Source organism: Ranitomeya imitator, chromosome 2, assembly GCF_032444005.1.
Source record: "Ranitomeya imitator isolate aRanImi1 chromosome 2, aRanImi1.pri, whole genome shotgun sequence".
Lineage (NCBI taxonomy): Eukaryota > Metazoa > Chordata > Amphibia > Anura > Dendrobatidae > Ranitomeya > Ranitomeya imitator.
In genome coordinates this window covers 391,360,038-391,378,245 of record NC_091283.1, presented here as the reverse complement: position 1 = coordinate 391,378,245, position 18,208 = coordinate 391,360,038, and the positions used below count along the sequence as shown (strand labels likewise).

General features: G+C 46.9%; 1 protein-coding gene across 1 annotated transcript in view; it reads right to left on the bottom strand.

Annotated features, from left to right (window-relative positions):
- LOC138666651 (zinc finger protein 208-like) overlaps positions 1-18,208 on the bottom strand; it is a 258,927-nt gene that overhangs the window by 134,033 nt on the left and 106,686 nt on the right. Inside the window, 1 exon segment of the mRNA XM_069754841.1 lies at positions 16,187-17,393. Coding sequence (XP_069610942.1) covers positions 16,187-17,393 — 1,207 coding nt within the window.

The window sequence follows — 18,208 nt, the reverse complement described above, 5'->3', positions numbered from 1 at the left end:
ACACATTACAGCTACCAATTGCTGTGTCCGCCTGTACGGCGCCGTGCGCTTGCTCTGCGCTTTCCTGACCCAAGCCTGGGTGGTTAGTGGCGTCCGTCAGTGCGGCACCGCACGCACTCTTGTGCCTTTATATTATTATTTAGTTTCCTTACCCAGTTGCGGTGTTGTGCCAGCAAGTGTCTAATCGGACTTCAATCCTAGTTGGGGTTGAGTTCGCTGACTTCTTGCTCGCGCTCTATGTGCGGTACCGCGGTTCTGTGACGCAACAGGATCGCTTCCTTCACGCAGGGTGAAGTTAACTTGTGCGTGTATACTTATAGTACCGCCATATAGTCCGTCTTACTAGCAGCAGGGTTTTTACGTGCACGGTGGACCTCGGACTGCGAACGCACCTAGTTCCATTTCATCTTGTACTTGGTGCGTTCCGCCAGTCCTTAACATAATACTAGCGCCAAGGTCTGGCAAGTAAATGATGGACGATCAGCGTTCACAGCGGTACATCCAGCAGCTGGAGGGAAGGTTGGCGGCTCTTGAGCATTCAACCTCAGCTGTGGATGTCACTGCCGTCGCTGTTCAGGCTGCTAGTGTTGCTGCAGCCACCTTGTCCACTGCCGCTCCTGTCCCGACTCTAACTCGCCTCCCGCTTCCAGAGAAATTCTCTGGTGACAGTAAGTCTTGTAGGGGTTTCGTGAGTCAGTGCTCTATCCATCTCGAGCTTCTGGCCTCTCGTTTCCCTACAGAGCGGGCTAAGGTGGGATTTATAGTGTCTCTTCTATCGGACAGGGCGTTGCAGTGGGCTACGCCGCTATGGGAGCGTAGCGATCATGTGGTGCAAAGTGCTCCGTTGTTTCTGAGCACTCTGAAACAGGTCTTTTTAGGACCTCGTGTCACCCATGATACGGCGCTCCAATTGTTGGCATTGACTCAGGGCTCGTCCTTGGTCAGTCATTTTGCCGTCCACTTCCGCACCTTAGCATCTGAGCTGGAGTGGTCGGATAAAGCCCTCATTCCAATATTTTGGAGGGGGCTGGCTGACCACGTTAAGGACGCCCTGGCCACTAGGGAGATTCCCGCCACACTGGAGGAATTAATAACTCTATCCACTCGTATTGATCTCCGTTTTCACGAGCGGAGGTTAGAGCGAGCCCAGTGTAGGCAGAGGTTTCGGCTGGCACCCACCTTCGCCAAACCTTTGGAATCTACAGACCAGGCTCCTGAGCCCCATGAGCCTGTGGTAGAGTCACGAGCGGGATCTAAGTCCAGGACCGCTCGTGCACTCCAGATTTGTCATCTTTGCCAATAGTCAGGACATCTTGCCTCCAGATGTCTCCAGCGGTCGAGGAAACGTCAGCGTCTAGTGGTAGTTGGTGGAGGTGCACTAGACACGGCGACGTTTGCCTCCAAATTGTCCTTTAAGGGGACAATAACATTGGGCTCATCCTCTCACTCGGTAGAACTCTGCGTGGATTCTGGGGCGGAGGGCAATTTTATGTCTTTAGCCTTCGCCCAACGTCACGCAATTCCTCTGGTCATGCTATCTCAACCAGTAACGGTACGAGTGGTGAATGGGTCGACACTGCCCGCACAGATTACACATCAAACTATCCCTTTTACTCTGTCCATGTCACCATCTCATCAGGAGATTATATCTCTACTCGTCATTCCTGAGGGAATTGATGAGGTTCTCTTGGGGATACCTTGGTTACGGTACCACTCTCCTCACATCGAGTGGTCCTCAGGCAGAATTCTGGGATGGGGTGAATGTTGTGGGAACAGGTGTCATCGAGAGTGCGTTCAGGTTGCTACTACAGAGGTACCCGCAGATCTTTCCTCTCTCCCCAAGCAATATTGGTCTTATGCAGACGTGTTCTCCAAAAAGGCAGCGGAGACCCTTCCGCCCCATCGCCCCTATGACTGTCCTATTGATCTCTTGCCTGGTGCTGAGCCTCCCCGGGGTCGAGTCTATCCATTATCTCTCCCGGAAACGGAGGCAATGTCTCAGTACATTCAAGAGAATCTGGCAAGAGGGTTCATCAGGAAGTCAGTGTCACCTGCTGGGGCAGGGTTCTTTTTCGTGCAGAAGAAAAAAGGAGAACTACGTCCATGCATAGACTACAGGGGTCTTAATGCTATCACAGTTAAGAACAAGTACCCTTTGCCTTTGATATCTGAGCTTTTCGATAGGCTTCGGGGAGCTAGAGTGTTTACTAAACTAGATCTGCGGGGTGCTTATAACCTGATTCGCATCTGTGAGGGGGACGAATGGAAAACGGCATTTAACACCAGAGATGGGCACTATGAGTATCTGGTGATGCCCTCCGGGCTCTGTAACGCACCTGCCGTTTTCCAAGACTTTGTCAACGACATCTTCCGGGATATGCTTTCCACCTCGGTTGTAGTCTATCTGGATGATATTCTCATCTTTTCTCCAGATATTGACTCCCACCGGAGAGATGTTGGCAGAGTCTTCGACCTCCTACGGGCAAACTCTCTTTATGCGAAGTTGGAGAAGTGTGTGTTTGAGCAGGAGTCCTTACCTTTCCTGGGCTATATCATCTCCGCCCAGGGATTGGCTATGGATCCTGCCAAACTACAGGCAGTGATGGACTGGCAAGAGCCCCATTCTCTTAAAGCGGTGCAGCGCTTTATGGGGTTCATAAACTATTACCGCCAGTTCATTCCCCACTTCTCAACTCTGGTAGCTCCCTTGGTAGCCCTCACCAAGAAGGGAGCGAATCCCAAATTGTGGTCGGAAGAGGTCTCCAAGGCCTTCACTTCTATTAAGTCCCACTTTGCTAGCGCTCCCATCTTACATCGTCCCGATGTGGATAAGCCATTCCTAATGGAGGTGGATGCCTCGTCCGTTGGTGCTGGAGCAGTCCTCTATCAAAAGGATGCTCAAGGTCGGAAGCATCCATGCTTCTTCTTCTCTAAGACCTTCACGCCAGCGGAGAGAAACTACTCCATCGGGGACAGGGAGTTGCTAGAAATGAAGTTGGCCTTTTCGGAGTGGAGACACCTTCTGGAAGGTGCGCGGTTTCCCTTCCAAGTTTACACGGACCACAAAAATTTGGTTTATTTGCAAACAGCCCAGTGGCTAAATTCTCGCCAGGCCAGATGGTCCCTGTTCTTCTCCCGGTTCCACTTTTCCCTTCATTATCTCGCCGGGGAGAAGAATATCCGTGCTGACGCTCTCTCTCGCTCCCTTATGTCAACTGAGGAGGAGGAAGAGGAGCCTCGGCTTATTGTCCCTTCCGAGAGCCTGAGAACCGTAGCGCCGGTTTCGCTAGAGTCTGTGCCTCCGGGCAAGACTTTTGTGCCCATTAATTTGCGACCGGAGGTTCTCTCTTGGGCTCATTCGTCCAGGGTGGGTGGACACTTTGGGACACAGAGGACATCTGAGCTACTGGCGAGGACGTACTGGTGGCCGCATATGGTCCGGGATGTCAGGGATTATATTCTGGCGTGTGTCTCCTGCGCCAAAAATAAATCTCCGCGTCAAAGGCCAGCTGGGTTGCTCTATCCCTTGCCGGTGGCAGATAGGCCCTGGGAGATGGTCGGGATGGACTTTGTTGTGGGTTTACCCAAGTCTCGCGGCTGTACCATCATTTGGGTCATCACCGATCATTTCTCGAAAATGGTGCATTTGGTGCCGCTACCACGGTTACCTTCTGCACGGGCCTTGGCAGCGTTGTTCATTAAACACATCTTCCGCCTACATGGTATGCCTGACAAAATTGTCAGTGACCAGGGTCCCCAGTTTGTGTCTCGGTTCTGGAGAGAGCTTTGTCGTCTTCTCAGTATTGAGTTGAATCTCTCTTCCGCTTATCATCCCGAGACGAATGGGTTGGTAGAGAGGGCCAACCAGACCTTGGTCACATACCTGCGACATTTTGTTTCAGCCAGGCAGGATGACTGGGCATCCTTGCTATCATGGGCAGAGTTTGCACTGAACAACGCCGTAGCCGACTCCACTGGACAAACCCCATTCCTCCTCAACTATGGTCAGCATCCACGGGTACCTGTGCCTATGCCCGTGTCTTCCGCCGACTCCAGGGTGACAGACTGGGCTGTGGAGGCATGGGGTATTTGGGACCGCACTCAGGATGCCATTCGGGCCTCTAAGTAGAGAATGAGGTCCTCTGCCTATGCTCATCGGCGCCCCGCTCCGACCTTTGCTCCTGGCGACTTGGTGTGGCTCTCCGCCCGTAACATCAGGCTGCGAGTTGAGTCCACTAAATTTGCTCCTTGCTACTTGGGTCCATTCAAGGTCATCGAGCAGGTTAATCCTGTGGTCTATCGTTTGGCCCTTCCGCCACGCCTGGGTATCACCAATACCTTTCATGTGTCCCTCTTGAAACCCGTGTATATGTCCCGGTTTTCCGAGTCATCTGCTGGGACATCGGGTTCGTCTACGGACGATTATGAGGTGAACGCTATTTTGGGGTTCAAGGTGGTACGTGGCAAAAAATTTTATTTGGTAGACTGGAAGGGTTATGGCCCCGAGGACAGGTCCTGGGAGCCTGTTGAGCACATTCGGGCCCCGCAGCTCATTGCTGCCTTCGAACGTAGCGAGGCCCAAGGAAGGGGGGGCATGTTAGGAGTCGAGTTTCCTCTGCTGCACAGGGGGAATCTCGATCCGTCTCCGCTGCGGTCTCCCATTCTTCTCCAGCCGCAGTGGAGTCTGCTCAGCAGGGACGTCAATCCCAGCGTCTCGCTCAGTCTGACTCTGTGCGAAGAGTTACTGCTGCTTTTCCTGCTTCTGCCATTGAAGCCAGTGCTGGGCAGCGGCGAGCGGACGTTTCTGGATCTAAGTCCTGCTTTTCTCTGTCTGAGCATGCCCAGGGCAGGATCTCCCGTTGGAGATCGAGGGTCACATGCTCAGGTACTGCAGCACATTCCATTGGTCCTTTTGGCAGGTCCTGAAAGGGCAAAACTTCTGTAGCTGTTTCCTGTGCTGCAGCTATATAAACTGCGCATGACCGCACGGCCATGCGCTAGTTTTGTCTTGTAAATATGTGTGTGTTGTGAGTGAAAGTCGCTCTTTAAATAACCCTCCCTATTGAATGATTGTTCGCGGAAGGTGTATGTTTGCTATCTAGCGCCCGACTTATCCACACATTACAGCTACCAATTGCTGTGTCCGCCTGTACGGCGCCGTGCGCTTGCTCTGCGCTTTCCTGACCCAAGCCTGGGTGGTTAGCGGCGTCCGTCAGTGCGGCACCGCACGCACTCTTGTGCCTTTATATTATTATTTAGTTTCCTTACACACCCAGTTGCGGTGTTGTGCCAGCAAGTGTCTAATCGGACTTCAATCCTAGTTGGGGTTGAGTTCGCTGACTTCTTGCTCGCGCTCTATGTGCGGTACCGCGGTCCTGTGACGCAACAGGATCGCTTCCTTCACGCAGGGTGAAGTTAACTCGTGTGTGTATACTTATAGTACCGCCATATAGTCCGTCTTACTAGCAGCAGGGTTTTTACCTGCACGGTGGACCTCGGACTGCGAACGCACCTAGTTTCATTTCATCTTGTACTTGGTGCGTTCCACCAGTCCTTAACAATGTGTTGTGAGAACTTTAAACCCTCAAGTGTTTCACTAAATTTTATAACGCAGAGCCGTGAAAATAAAAAAATCGGATTTTTTTTCCCACAAAATTTTTTTTAGCCCCCCAATTTTTATTTTATTTATTTATTCACAAGGGTAACAGGAGAAATTGGACTGCAAACGTTGTTGTCCAATTTGTCCTGAGTACGCCGATACCCCATATGTGGAAGTAAACCACTGTTTGGGCGCATGGCAGAGCTCAGAATGGAAGGAGCACCATTTGACTTTTTCAACACAGAATTGGCTGGAAATGAGATCGGATGCCATGTCGCGTTTGGAGAGCCCCTGATGTGCCTAAACAGTGGAAACCCCTCAACTCCAACACACCCCTAACCCTAATCCCAACCCTAACCACAACATTAAGCCCAACACACCCCTAATCCTGACACACCCTTAACCCTAATCCCAACCGTAAATGTAATCCCAACCCTAACTTTAGCCCTAACCCTAATGGGAAAATGAAAATACTTTTTTTTTTAATTATTTTTCCTTAACTAATGAGGTGATAAAGGGGGTTTGATTTACTATTTATAACAGGTTTTTATGTTTGGCAGCTGTCACATGCTAAAAGATGCTTTTTATTGCAAAAAAAAAAAGTTTTTGCAACACCACAGAAAGCTATAATTTTTCCATATTGTGGCCCAGAGTCATGTGAGGTCTTGTTTTTTGTGGGACGAGTTGATGTTTTTATTGGCACCATTTTTGGGCACATGACAATTTTGGATCGCTTTTTATTACAATTTTTGGGAGGTAGAATGAACAAAAACCAGCAATTCATGAGTTTCTTCTGGGGGGTGTTTATACTGTTCCACATGTGGTAAAATTGATGAAGCAGTTTTATTCTTCGGGTTAGTACGATTACAGCGATACCTCATTTATATCTTTTTTTATGTTTTGGCGCTTTTATACAAAAAAAACCATTTTATATAAAAAATTATTATTTTTGTATCGCTTTATTCTGAGAGCTATAATTCTTTTTATTCTTTTGCTGAGGACTCTGTATGGCAGCTCGTTTTTTGCGAGACAAGATGACATCTTCAGCAGTACCATATTTATTTATATCCATCTTTTTGATTGCGTGTTATTCCACTTTTTGTTCGATGGTATGATCATAAAGCATTGTTTTTTATGGGGTTAACCAAAGGGGTTAACTAGTGGGACAGTTTAATAGGTTGGGTCGTTACGGACGCGGCGATACTAAATATGTGTACTTTTATTGTTGTTTTTTTATTTACATAAAGAAATGTATTTATTGGAAAGATATTTATTTTCTTTATTTAGGAATTTTTTCAAAAATATTTTTACACATGCTATTTTTTTTACTTTTTTTCATTGTCCCAGGATGGGACATCACTATATAAATTCAGATGCACTGCACTGTATCAGATCAGCGATTGGACAGGCAGCGAAGGAGGCTTGCCGGCTCCTGCTCTTAGCAGTCACTCACAAGCCACCCCCCTGCAGAACCTGGAAGGACCCCGTGGCCATCTTGGTGCCGGGGGTCTCCATAGAGACTCTCAGGACAAAGCGATCGCATCGCATTGTTCTGAGGGAAGCATGCGCAGGAAGCCCCCTCCCCGCGCGATGCTTCCCTATGCCTCTACTGGCACCGGAACGCTGCAATCTTGTTTGATTGCATTGTTCCGGGGATTAGAGCGCTGGGAGCGATCTATAAAGTGCCCCGATCGGCCGCACACTACCCGTGTGCGCGACCGATTGTCTTCGGCGTACTATCCCGTCAATGGTCAGATGGGCCCAGCCCACATGGACGGGATAGTACGTCAGATGTCAGAAATGGGTTAAGGGTAAACCTATCAGTCTGACGGCTTCCTGACTGCAGAGTCTTAGGCTGGGTTCCCATTGCGTTATGGGACCGCGTTTAACGAACAGCGTTGCACGGCGAAATTAACGCCGTGCAACGCGTCCGTTAACGCGCCCATTGAAGGCAATGGGAACGCGCTTCACTAGCGCGTGCCATGTTCGGCACGTGCTAGCGACGTGCCGGTGATTCCTGGCGCGCCGCGGACGCTGCTTGCAGCGTCCAAGGCACACCCGCGATCCGTTCCCCGCTCTCGCAGATCGGGGATCTGCGAGAGCGGGGACATTACCGCGACCCCGACCGCAGCCCCATAGAAAACATTGCGTTAGCGCAATCCGCTAGCGCTAGCACTAAACGGATTGCACTAACGCAATGTGACCCTAGCCTTAGGTTCTAACGGTTGTGTCAACGTGGTCAGCACGTGATGAATCCAGTGTCATCCTGCAGGCATTGATGATCCGGTTCTTGGCGGTGACGATAAGTCCTCAACATGTAGCACAGGGTCCTGGGTCCAGGAGGTGGGTTGCAGAGTGAAGAGCAGTTTCCAACACTGCCGGGGCTTGACAGAGCTCGGCAGAAATCTTGAGCAGTGGGAGCCAATGGGCAAAATAGTTCTCCAGTCACAGTCTCTGTAAGGGGCAGCAGGAAAAATATAGCGCGGACCTGCGCTTTCACGGTGTTCAAGGGACGGAGCACCAAACTTCCCTTGCCACGCGATCCCACCAAGTCTCTCTGCCTTTTCGCATGCTCTGTCCCTTTTATCCTAGCTATGCCCCCTGCTGTCGAGTGCAAAGGTCTGTCCGGATTTCTATGCTTTCCCCCAGAGAACAAAGGTGATATTCCCGACAGTTCCAGACCCGACCCAAGAAAGGTAACCCCAGTCCAGTCCCTCTTCTTACACACACATTGCAATTTGTTGGGGAAACAATCCTCACTAGTTGATCCGCACTAAATCATTCAGATCTTGCTGACAATTTCATTCCTGTCTTCACCAGAAGGTTTTAATATCACAGCACTGGAGTGATGCTTATAATCTAAGGTCCCTGCACCTACTCTCATACTTACCCACCACTGTCTTCACCATCTATCAGTGCTGCTACCGTCAGCCTCCAGCAGTTTGTGATCTGCTGGAACAATTCAGTGTTTGCTGGGGGAGAAGGAGCAATGCAAATTTATGAGAGCCTGGTTCAGGACTCGATCTGACACTCATAGCCTTGTATTATCACCGTCAGAAAATTCTCATGGTGCTAGCGGTGATCTCATTGAGGTCACCACAGTTCACTGGGCTGCTCAGTGACCTCCCCATGGGAACGCAGCTTCAGTGACCAGCGGTAACCTCTATGACGTCACCGTTCATCACTGAAACTGCATCCTCATGAGTTCAGCGTCTCCTGCTTTTCAGCCTGAACGGTTGCATTTGGCCACCGTTCAGATTGAAAACCAGATGACGGAGATGGATTACTGCACGGGAAACTATGTTTTATCTTCATGTCGGACAGGTGAGGTATATGGTTGTTTATTTTATTTATTTTTTTTACAAAAAATGGGCATGGGCTTTAATGGATTTTAGGCATAAAAGTGAGTATAATTTTTACACATTTATTTAAAAATGAAAAACAAACAGGGTGTTGACATTTTTGTTTTTCAAATAAAGGATTTTATACTTGCTGTGTGTTTAGTTAAATCATACTATGGGGTTAATAATGGGTGCGTGTTATAGATGCCTCTCCATTACTAACCACTTATGGATGTGCCATTTGTAGGGCGGCTAAAGGCTGATATTGGTAGCCCGGGAGGTGGCACAATATCTATGTCCTTTTCCAAGGCTATTAAAGGGACACTGTCACCTGAATTTGGAGGGAACAATCTTCAGCCATGGAGGCGGGGTTTTTGGGTTTTTGATTCACCCTTTCCTTACCCGCTGGCTGCATGCTGGCTGCAATATTGGATTGAAGTTCATTCTCTGTCCTCCATAGTACATGCCTGCACAAGGCAATCTTGCAGCCAGCAGGTAAGGAAAGGGTGAATCAAACACCCAAAAACTCCGCCTCCATGGCTGAAGATTGTTCCCTCCAAATTCAGGTGACAGTGTCCCTTTAATATTAACTCACAGCTGTACGTTTAGCTTTTGATGGTTTCAATTTATTGGGGGATCCCATGTCATTTCTTTTCTGTGGTCCCCAGTATATTCGCCAGTAAAGGCTAAAAAAAACAACTGTGAGCCATTATTAATAGCCTGGGAACCTTTTGAGATATTTCCTGTTATGTTTGCTAATGACAGGTGTTATGAAGGCAATCCAGAAACACAGTGTGCTTAGCGATCAGAGCGCACACAGTGATCTGACAAATACCCAAAAATACAAGAACGAGCTCTGAGACGTGGAAACTCTGTAGACTGCACACCTGATCCTATCCTAAACACAACTAAAAGCGGCTGTGGATTGCGCCTAACAACTACCTAGGCAACTCGGCACAGCCTAAGAAACTAGCTAGCCTGAAGATAGAAAAAATAGGCCTGACTTGCCCCAGAGAAATTCCCCAAAGGAAAAGGCAGCCCCCCACATATAATGACTGTGAGTAAGATGAAAAGACAAAACGTAGGGATGAAATAGACTCAGCAAAGTGGGGCCCGATATTCTAGGACAGAGCGAGGACAGTAAAGCGAACTTTGCAGTCTACAAAAAACCCTAAAGCAAAACCACGCAAAGGGGGCAAAAAAAACCCACCGTGCCGAACTAACGGCATGGCGGTACACCCTTTGCGTCTCAGAGCTTCCAGCAAAACAAAAGACAAGCTGGACAGAAAAAAAGCAACAAAAAAACAAAAAGCACTTAGCTATACAGAGCAGCAGGTCACAGGAACAATCAGGAGAAGCTCAGATCCAACACTGAAACATTGACAAGGAGCAAGGATAGCAGCATCAGGCGGAGTTAAGTAATGAAGCAGTTAACGAGCTCACCAGAACACCTGAGGGAGGAAGCTCAGAAGCTGCAGTACCACTTGTGACCACAGGAGTGAATTCAGCCACAGAATTCACAACAGTACCCCCCCCTTGAGGAGGGGTCACCGAACCCTCACCAGAGCCCCCAGGCCGACCAGGATGAGCCGCATGAAAGGCACGAACAAGATCGGAAGCATGAACATCAGAGGCAAAAACCCAGGAATTATCTTCCTGAGCATAACCCTTCCATTTAACCAGATACTGGAGTTTCCGTCTAGAAACACGAGAATCAAAAATCTTCTCCACAATATACTCCAATTCCCCCTCCACCAAAACCGGGGCAGGAGGCTCAACAGATGGAACCATAGGTGCCACGTATCTCCGCAACAACGACCTATGGAATACATTATGTATGGAAAAGGAGTCTGGGAGGGTCAAACGAAAAGACACAGGATTGAGAACCTCAGAAATCCTATACGGACCAATAAAACGAGGTTTAAATTTAGGAGAGGAAACCTTCATAGGAATATGACGAGAAGATAACCAAACCAGATCCCCAACACGAAGTCGGGGACCCACACGGCGTCTGCGATTAGCGAAAAGTTGAGCTTTCTCCTGGGACAAGATCAAATTGTCCACTACCTGAGTCCAGATCTGCTGCAACCTATCCACCACAGAATCCACACCAGGACAGTCCGAAGACTCAACCTGTCCTGAAGAGAAACGAGGATGGAACCCAGAATTGCAAAAAAATGGAGAAACCAAGGTAGCCGAGCTGGCCCGATTATTAAGGGCGAACTCAGCCAACGGCAAAAAGGACACCCAATCATCCTGGTCTGCAGAAACAAAACATCTCAGATATGTTTCCAAGGTCTGATTGGTTCGTTCGGTCTGGCCATTAGTCTGAGGATGGAAAGCCGAGGAAAAGGATAGGTCAATGCCCATCCTACCACAAAAGGCTCGCCAAAACCTTGAAACAAACTGGGAACCTCTGTCAGAAACAATATTCTCAGGAATGCCATGCAACCGAACCACATGCTGAAAGAACAAAGGTACCAAATCAGAGGAGGAAGGCAATTTAGCCAAGGGCACCAGATGGACCATTTTAGAAAAGCGATCACAGACCACCCAAATGACTGACATCTTTTGAGAAACGGGAAGGTCAGAAATGAAATCCATCGAAATATGTGTCCAAGGCCTCTTTGGGACCGGCAAGGGCAAAAGCAACCCACTGGCACGAGAACAGCAGGGCTTAGCCCTAGCACAAATCCCACAGGACTGCACAAAAGTACGTACATCCCGTGACAGAGATGGCCACCAGAAGGATCTAGCCACTAACTCTCTGGTACCAAAGATTCCAGGATGACCAGCCAACACCGAACAATGAAGTTCAGAGATAAGTTTATTAGTCCACCTATCAGGGACGAACAGTTTCTCTGCTGGACAACGATCAGGTTTATTCGCCTGAAATTTTTGCAGCACCCGCCGCAAATCAGGGGAGATGGCAGACACAATGACTCCTTCCTTGAGGATACCCGCTGGCTCAGATAAACCCGGAGAGTCGGGCACAAAACTCCTAGACAGAGCATCCGCCTTCACATTTTTAGAGCCCGGAAGGTACGAAATCACAAAGTCGAAGCGGGCAAAAAATAACGACCAACGGGCCTGTCTAGGATTCAAGCGCTTGGCAGACTCGAGATAAGTCAAGTTCTTATGATCAGTCAATACCACCACGCGATGCTTAGCTCCTTCAAGCCAATGACGCCACTCCTCGAATGCCCACTTCATGGCCAGCAACTCTCGATTGCCCACATCATAATTACGCTCAGCGGGCGAAAACTTCCTGGAAAAGAAAGCACATGGCTTCATCACTGAGCAATCAGAACCTCTCTGTGACAAAACCGCCCCTGCTCCAATCTCAGAAGCATCAACCTCGACCTGGAACGGAAGAGAAACATCTGGCTGACACAACACAGGGGCAGAACAAAAACGACGCTTCAACTCCTGAAAAGCTTCCACAGCAGCAGAAGACCAATTAACCAAATCAGCACCCTTCTTGGTCAAATCGGTCAATGGTTTGGCAATGCTAGAAAAATTACAGATGAAGCGACGATAAAAATTAGCAAAGCCCAGGAACTTTTGCAGACTTTTCAGAGATGTCGGCTGAATCCAATCCTGGATGGCTTGGACCTTAACTGGATCCATCTCGATAGTAGAAGGGGTAAAGATGAACCCCAAAAATGAAACTTTCTGCACACCGAAGAGACACTTTGATCCCTTCACAAACAAAGAGTTAGCACGCAGGACCTGAAAAACCATTCTGACCTGCTTCACATGAGACTCCCAATCATCTGAGAAGATCAAAATGTCATCCAAGTAAACAATCAGGAATTTATCCAGATACTCACGGAAGATGTCATGCATAAAAGACTGAAACACAGATGGAGCATTGGCAAGTCCGAACGGCATCACTAGATACTCAAAATGACCCTCGGGCGTATTGAATGCAGTTTTCCATTCATCTCCTTGCCTGATTCTCACCAGATTATACGCACCACAAAGATCTATCTTAGTGAACCAACTAGCCCCCTTAATCCGAGCAAACAAGTCAGATAACAATGGCAAGGGATACTGAAATTTAACAGTGATCTTATTAAGAAGGCGGTAATCAATACACGGTCTCAGCGAACCATCCTTCTTGGCTACAAAGAAGAACCCTGCTCCCAGTGGTGATGACGATGGGCGAATATGTCCCTTCTCCAGGGATTCCTTCACATAACTGCGCATAGCGGCGTGTTCGGGCACGGATAAATTAAATAATCGACCTTTAGGGAATTTACTACCAGGAATCAAATTGATAGCACAATCACAATCCCTATGCGGAGGTAGAGCATCGGACTTGGGCTCTTCAAATACATCCTGAAAGTCAGACAAGAACTCTGGGACCTCAGAAGGGGTGGATGATGAAATCGACAAAAATGGAACATCACCATGTACCCCCTGACAACCCCAGCTGGATACCGACATGGAATTCCAATCCAATACTGGATTATGGGTTTGTAGCCATGGCAACCCCAACACGACCACATCATGCAGATTATGCAACACCAGAAAGCGAATAACTTCCTGATGTGCAGGAGCCATGCACATGGTCAGCTGGGCCCAGTATTGAGGTTTATTCTTGGCCAAAGGTGTAGCATCAATTCCTCTCAATGGAATAGGACACCGCAAAGGCTCCAAGAAAAACCCACAACGTTTAGCATAATCCAAATCCATCAGATTCAGGGCAGCGCCTGAATCCACAAACGCCGTGACAGAAAACGACGACAAAGCGCATATCAAGGTAATGGACAGAAGGAATTTGGACTGTACAGTACCAATGACGGCAGACCTAGCGGACCGCTTAGTGCGCTTAGGACAATCAGAAATAGCGTGAGTGGAATCACCACAGTAGAAACACAGACCATTCAGACGTCTGTATTCCTGCCGTTCAACTCTAGTCATAGTCCTATCGCACTGCATAGGCTCAGGTTTAACCTCAGGCAGTACCGCCAAATGGTGCACAGATTTACGCTCGCGCAAGCGTCGACCGATCTGAATGGCCAAAGACAAAGACTCATTCAAACCAGCATGCATAGGAAATCCCACCATGACATCCTTAAGAGCCTCAGAGAGACCCTTTCTGAACCAAGCTGCCAGCGCAGATTCATTCCACTGAGTGAGTACTGACCATTTCCTAAATTTCTGACAATATACTTCTATATCATCCTGACCCTGGCACAAAGCCAGCAAATTTTCCTCAGCCTGATCCACTGAATTAGGCTCATCATACAGCAATCCGAGCGCCAGGAAAAACGCATCGACACTACTCAATGCAGGGTCTCCTGGCGCAAGAGAAAATGCCCAGTCTTGAGGGTCGCCGCGCAAAAAAGAAATAATAATCAAAACCTGTTGAATAGGATTACCAGAAGAATGAGGTTTCAAGGCCAGAAATAGCTTACAATTACTTTTGAAACTTAGAAACTTAGTTCTATCTCCAAAAAACAAATCAGGAATAGGAATTCTTGGTTCTAACATAGATTTCTGATCAATAGTATCTTGAATTTTTTGTACATTTATAACGAGATTATCCACTGAAGAGCACAGACCCTGAATATCCATGTCCACACCTGTGTCCAGAATCACCCAAATGTCTAGGGGAAAAAAAAAGTGAACACAGAGCAGAAAAAAAAAAAAAAAAAATGATGTCAGAACTTTTTCTTTCCCTCTATTGAGAATCATTAGTTAGGCTCCTTGTACTGTTATGTTTGCTAATGACAGGTGTTATGAAGGCAATCCAGAAACACAGTGTGCTTAGCGATCAGAGCGCAGACAGTGATCTGACAAATACCCAAAAATACAAGAACGAGCTCTGAGACGTGGAAACTCTGTAGACTGCACACCTGATCCTATCCTAAACACAACTAAAAGCGGCTGTGGATTGCGCCTAACAACTACCTAGGCAACTCGGCACAGCCTAAGAAACTAGCTAGCCTGAAGATAGAAAAATAGGCCTGACTTGCCCCAGAGAAATTCCCCAAAGGAAAAGGCAGCCCCCCACATATAATGACTGTGAGTAAGATGAAAAGACAAAACGTAGGGATGAAATAGATTCAGCAAAGTGGGGCCCGATATTCTAGGACAGAGCGAGGACAGTAAAGCGAACTTTGCAGTCTACAAAAAACCCTAAAGCAAAACCACGCAAAGGGGGCAAAAAAAACCCACCGTGCCGAACTAACGGCACGGCGGTACACCCTTTGCGTCTCAGAGCTTCCAGCAAAACAAAAGACAAGCTGGACAGAAAAAAAGCAACAAAAAAACAAAAAGCACTTAGCTATACAGAGCAGCAGGTCACAGGAACAATCAGGAGAAGCTCAGATCCAACACTGAAACATTGACAAGGAGCAAGGATAGCAGCATCAGGCGGAGTTAAGTAATGAAGCAGTTAACGAGCTCACCAGAACACCTGAGGGAGGAAGCTCAGAAGCTGCAGTACCACTTGTGACCACAGGAGTGAATTCAGCCACAGAATTCACAACAATTTCCCTTTTCCCAGATTATTAACAACAGCTCCCAGCCGTGGGCTTTCCCTCTGCTGGTTATGAAAAACCTGGCATATGCGCACCACCATTGAATACAATACTGTAAATGTGCTTATGTCTGTATTTGCGGTCCTCAAAAAATGGACCTCATATAGACATACAAAACTGCTCAGTGAAGGGGGCCTAAGAGGTAGCAGATTGAAGATAGAGGGATGAGGGCAGAGAGGGGTTTGTGTGAGGTTTTGAGTGGGTGTGATAGGTGCGGACTTGCAGGTCACTGCAATGAATGATCTTGTAGTAATAGAACACAAGAAGGCAGGAGAGAGGAAATTGGCGATTAACTCCCTTGAGAGCTGAAGCCAGCCACAAGATCGTGCTGCTAGAGCATGATAAAAGGTAATAGTGCTAAAATAACACAACATATGTATTGAGAGGAACATAAGATTTATGAAGAAAAAAAACAGTTACGGTGCAGATCTGCACTAAATCTGCATCGTGTGCACACAGCCTTATGGTACTGGACAACCTCATTAAGCGTCTTGCTTATCAATATAAATAAATATATATATACACACACACTACATTGGTTTCATGGTATTTGTGTATTATCTCTATTTATACAGATGCTATAAGTCTATATATCTCTTTATCCTGTTCTTCCTCTTCCAGACTTTGATTTTCTTATTATATTATGCTTTTACAAAATCAATAAACCTTTGAATTTGAAAAAAATTGGCTACTTTCCTGTGTGAGATTTTAGATGGATAACAAGATTTTTTTTCAGGTTAAAACATTTCCCACATTCTGAACATGCAAATGGTTTCTCTCCTGTGTGAATTCTCTGATGTGTAATGAGATGCAATTTCCTATTAAAACCTTTCCCACATTCTGAACATGTAAATCGTTTCTGCCCTGTGTGACTCATCTGATGTGTAACAAGACTTAATTTATACATAAAACATTTCCCACATTCTGAACATGCAAATGGTTTCTCTCCTGTGTGAATTCTTTGATGTGTAATGAGATGCAATTTCCTATTAAAACATTTCCCGCATTCTAAACATGAAAATGGTTTTTCCCCTGTGTGAATTCTCTGATGTTTAACAAGACTTGATTTCTCTGTAAAACACTTCCCACATTCTGAACATGAAAATGGCGTCTCTCCTGTGTGACTTCTCTGATGTACAACAAGACGTGATTTCTCTCTAAAACATTTCCCACATTCTAAACATAAAAATGGTTTCTCCCCTGTGTGAATTCTCTGATGTATAACAAGACGTGATTTCTCTTTATAACATTTCCCACATTCTGTACACGAAAATGGCTTTTCCCCTGTGTGAATTCTCTGATGTGTAACAAGCTGTGATTTCTCTGTAAAACATTTCCCACATTCTGAACATGAAAATGGCTTCTCTCCTGTGTGAATTCTCTGATGTATAACAAGCTGTGATTTCTCTATAAAACATTTCCCACATTCTGAACATGAAAATGGCTTCTCTCCTGTGTGAACTCTCTGATGTGTTATAAGTTTGTATTTCTCATTATAATGTTTTCCACATTCTGAACAAGAAAATGGTTTCTCCCCTGTGTGAATTCTCTGATGTTTAACAAAATTAGATTTCCATTTAAAACGTTTCCCGCATTCTGAACATGAAAATGGTTTCTCCCCTGTGTGAATTAATTGATGATTAAAAAGTAGGGATTTCTTACTATAATGTTTTCCACATTCTGAACATGAAAATGTCTTATTTCCTGTGTGAGATCTCTGATGAGCAACAAGACATGTTGTTTGTGTAAAACATTTCCCACATTCAGAACAAGAAAGTGACTTCTCCCCTGTGGGATTTTTCAGATGTGCAACAAGACTTGTTTTCCGACTAAAACATTTCCCACATTCTGAACATGAAAATGGCTTCTCCCCTGTGTGTATTACCCGATGTCTAACAACTAGTGTTGAGCATTCCGATACCGCAAGTATCGGGTATCGGCCGATATTTGCGGTATCGGAATTCCGATACTGAATTCCGATACTTCCCGCGTATCGGATACCGGAATTGGAAGTTCCCAGAATTCAAATTGAACGCAGCAGCCAATGAGGAATGAATGAAAGTGTGGGCACATCCTGTTTAGCATGGTGGGCATGTAAGTACTGGCAAGGCTTGGATTGGCTGCTGAAATGATGTCACTGCACTATAAAAAAGCGCTGCCGCCATTTTGCGCTCACTCTGCTGTGATTTCAGTTAGGGACAGGACGCTGTGTTCTAACTGAGGGCCAGTTGAGCTAGCTAATTGCTTTATTTTCCTTTCCAAAGGCTAATTTAGCAAAACGCTGTGTGTTCTTCACTGTTCACCTTGCTCTTGCCTTGCAGCGCTGTTTTAACAGCGTTCTGCAAGGTCTCTGTGTGTGTGTGTGTGCAGCTCACTCTGTAGTCTGTGTGCAGCCATATACCCGGTTGTATTCAGCTCAGGGGGGGTTCACACTGCCTCACACAGTTGTTCTTTTTTGCTCTTAGTGCAGCCTGCTGCACATTTTTTCTCAAATTTCCTATTAGTGTTTTTCCACCAGTCTCCAGCTCTATTGTGGAAAAACACTACATAGGATAACCTAGAGGGGGTTTTTTGGGCCTTGCAGCGCCGTTTACGGCTGTCTGCACGGTCTCCGTGTGAGCCCAGCTCGCCCTGTAGTCTGTGTGCAGCCATAGCCGGTTGGATTCAGCTCAGGGTTCGTTACTGGCTCATACCTTGAGAAAAATTTTCCTTTT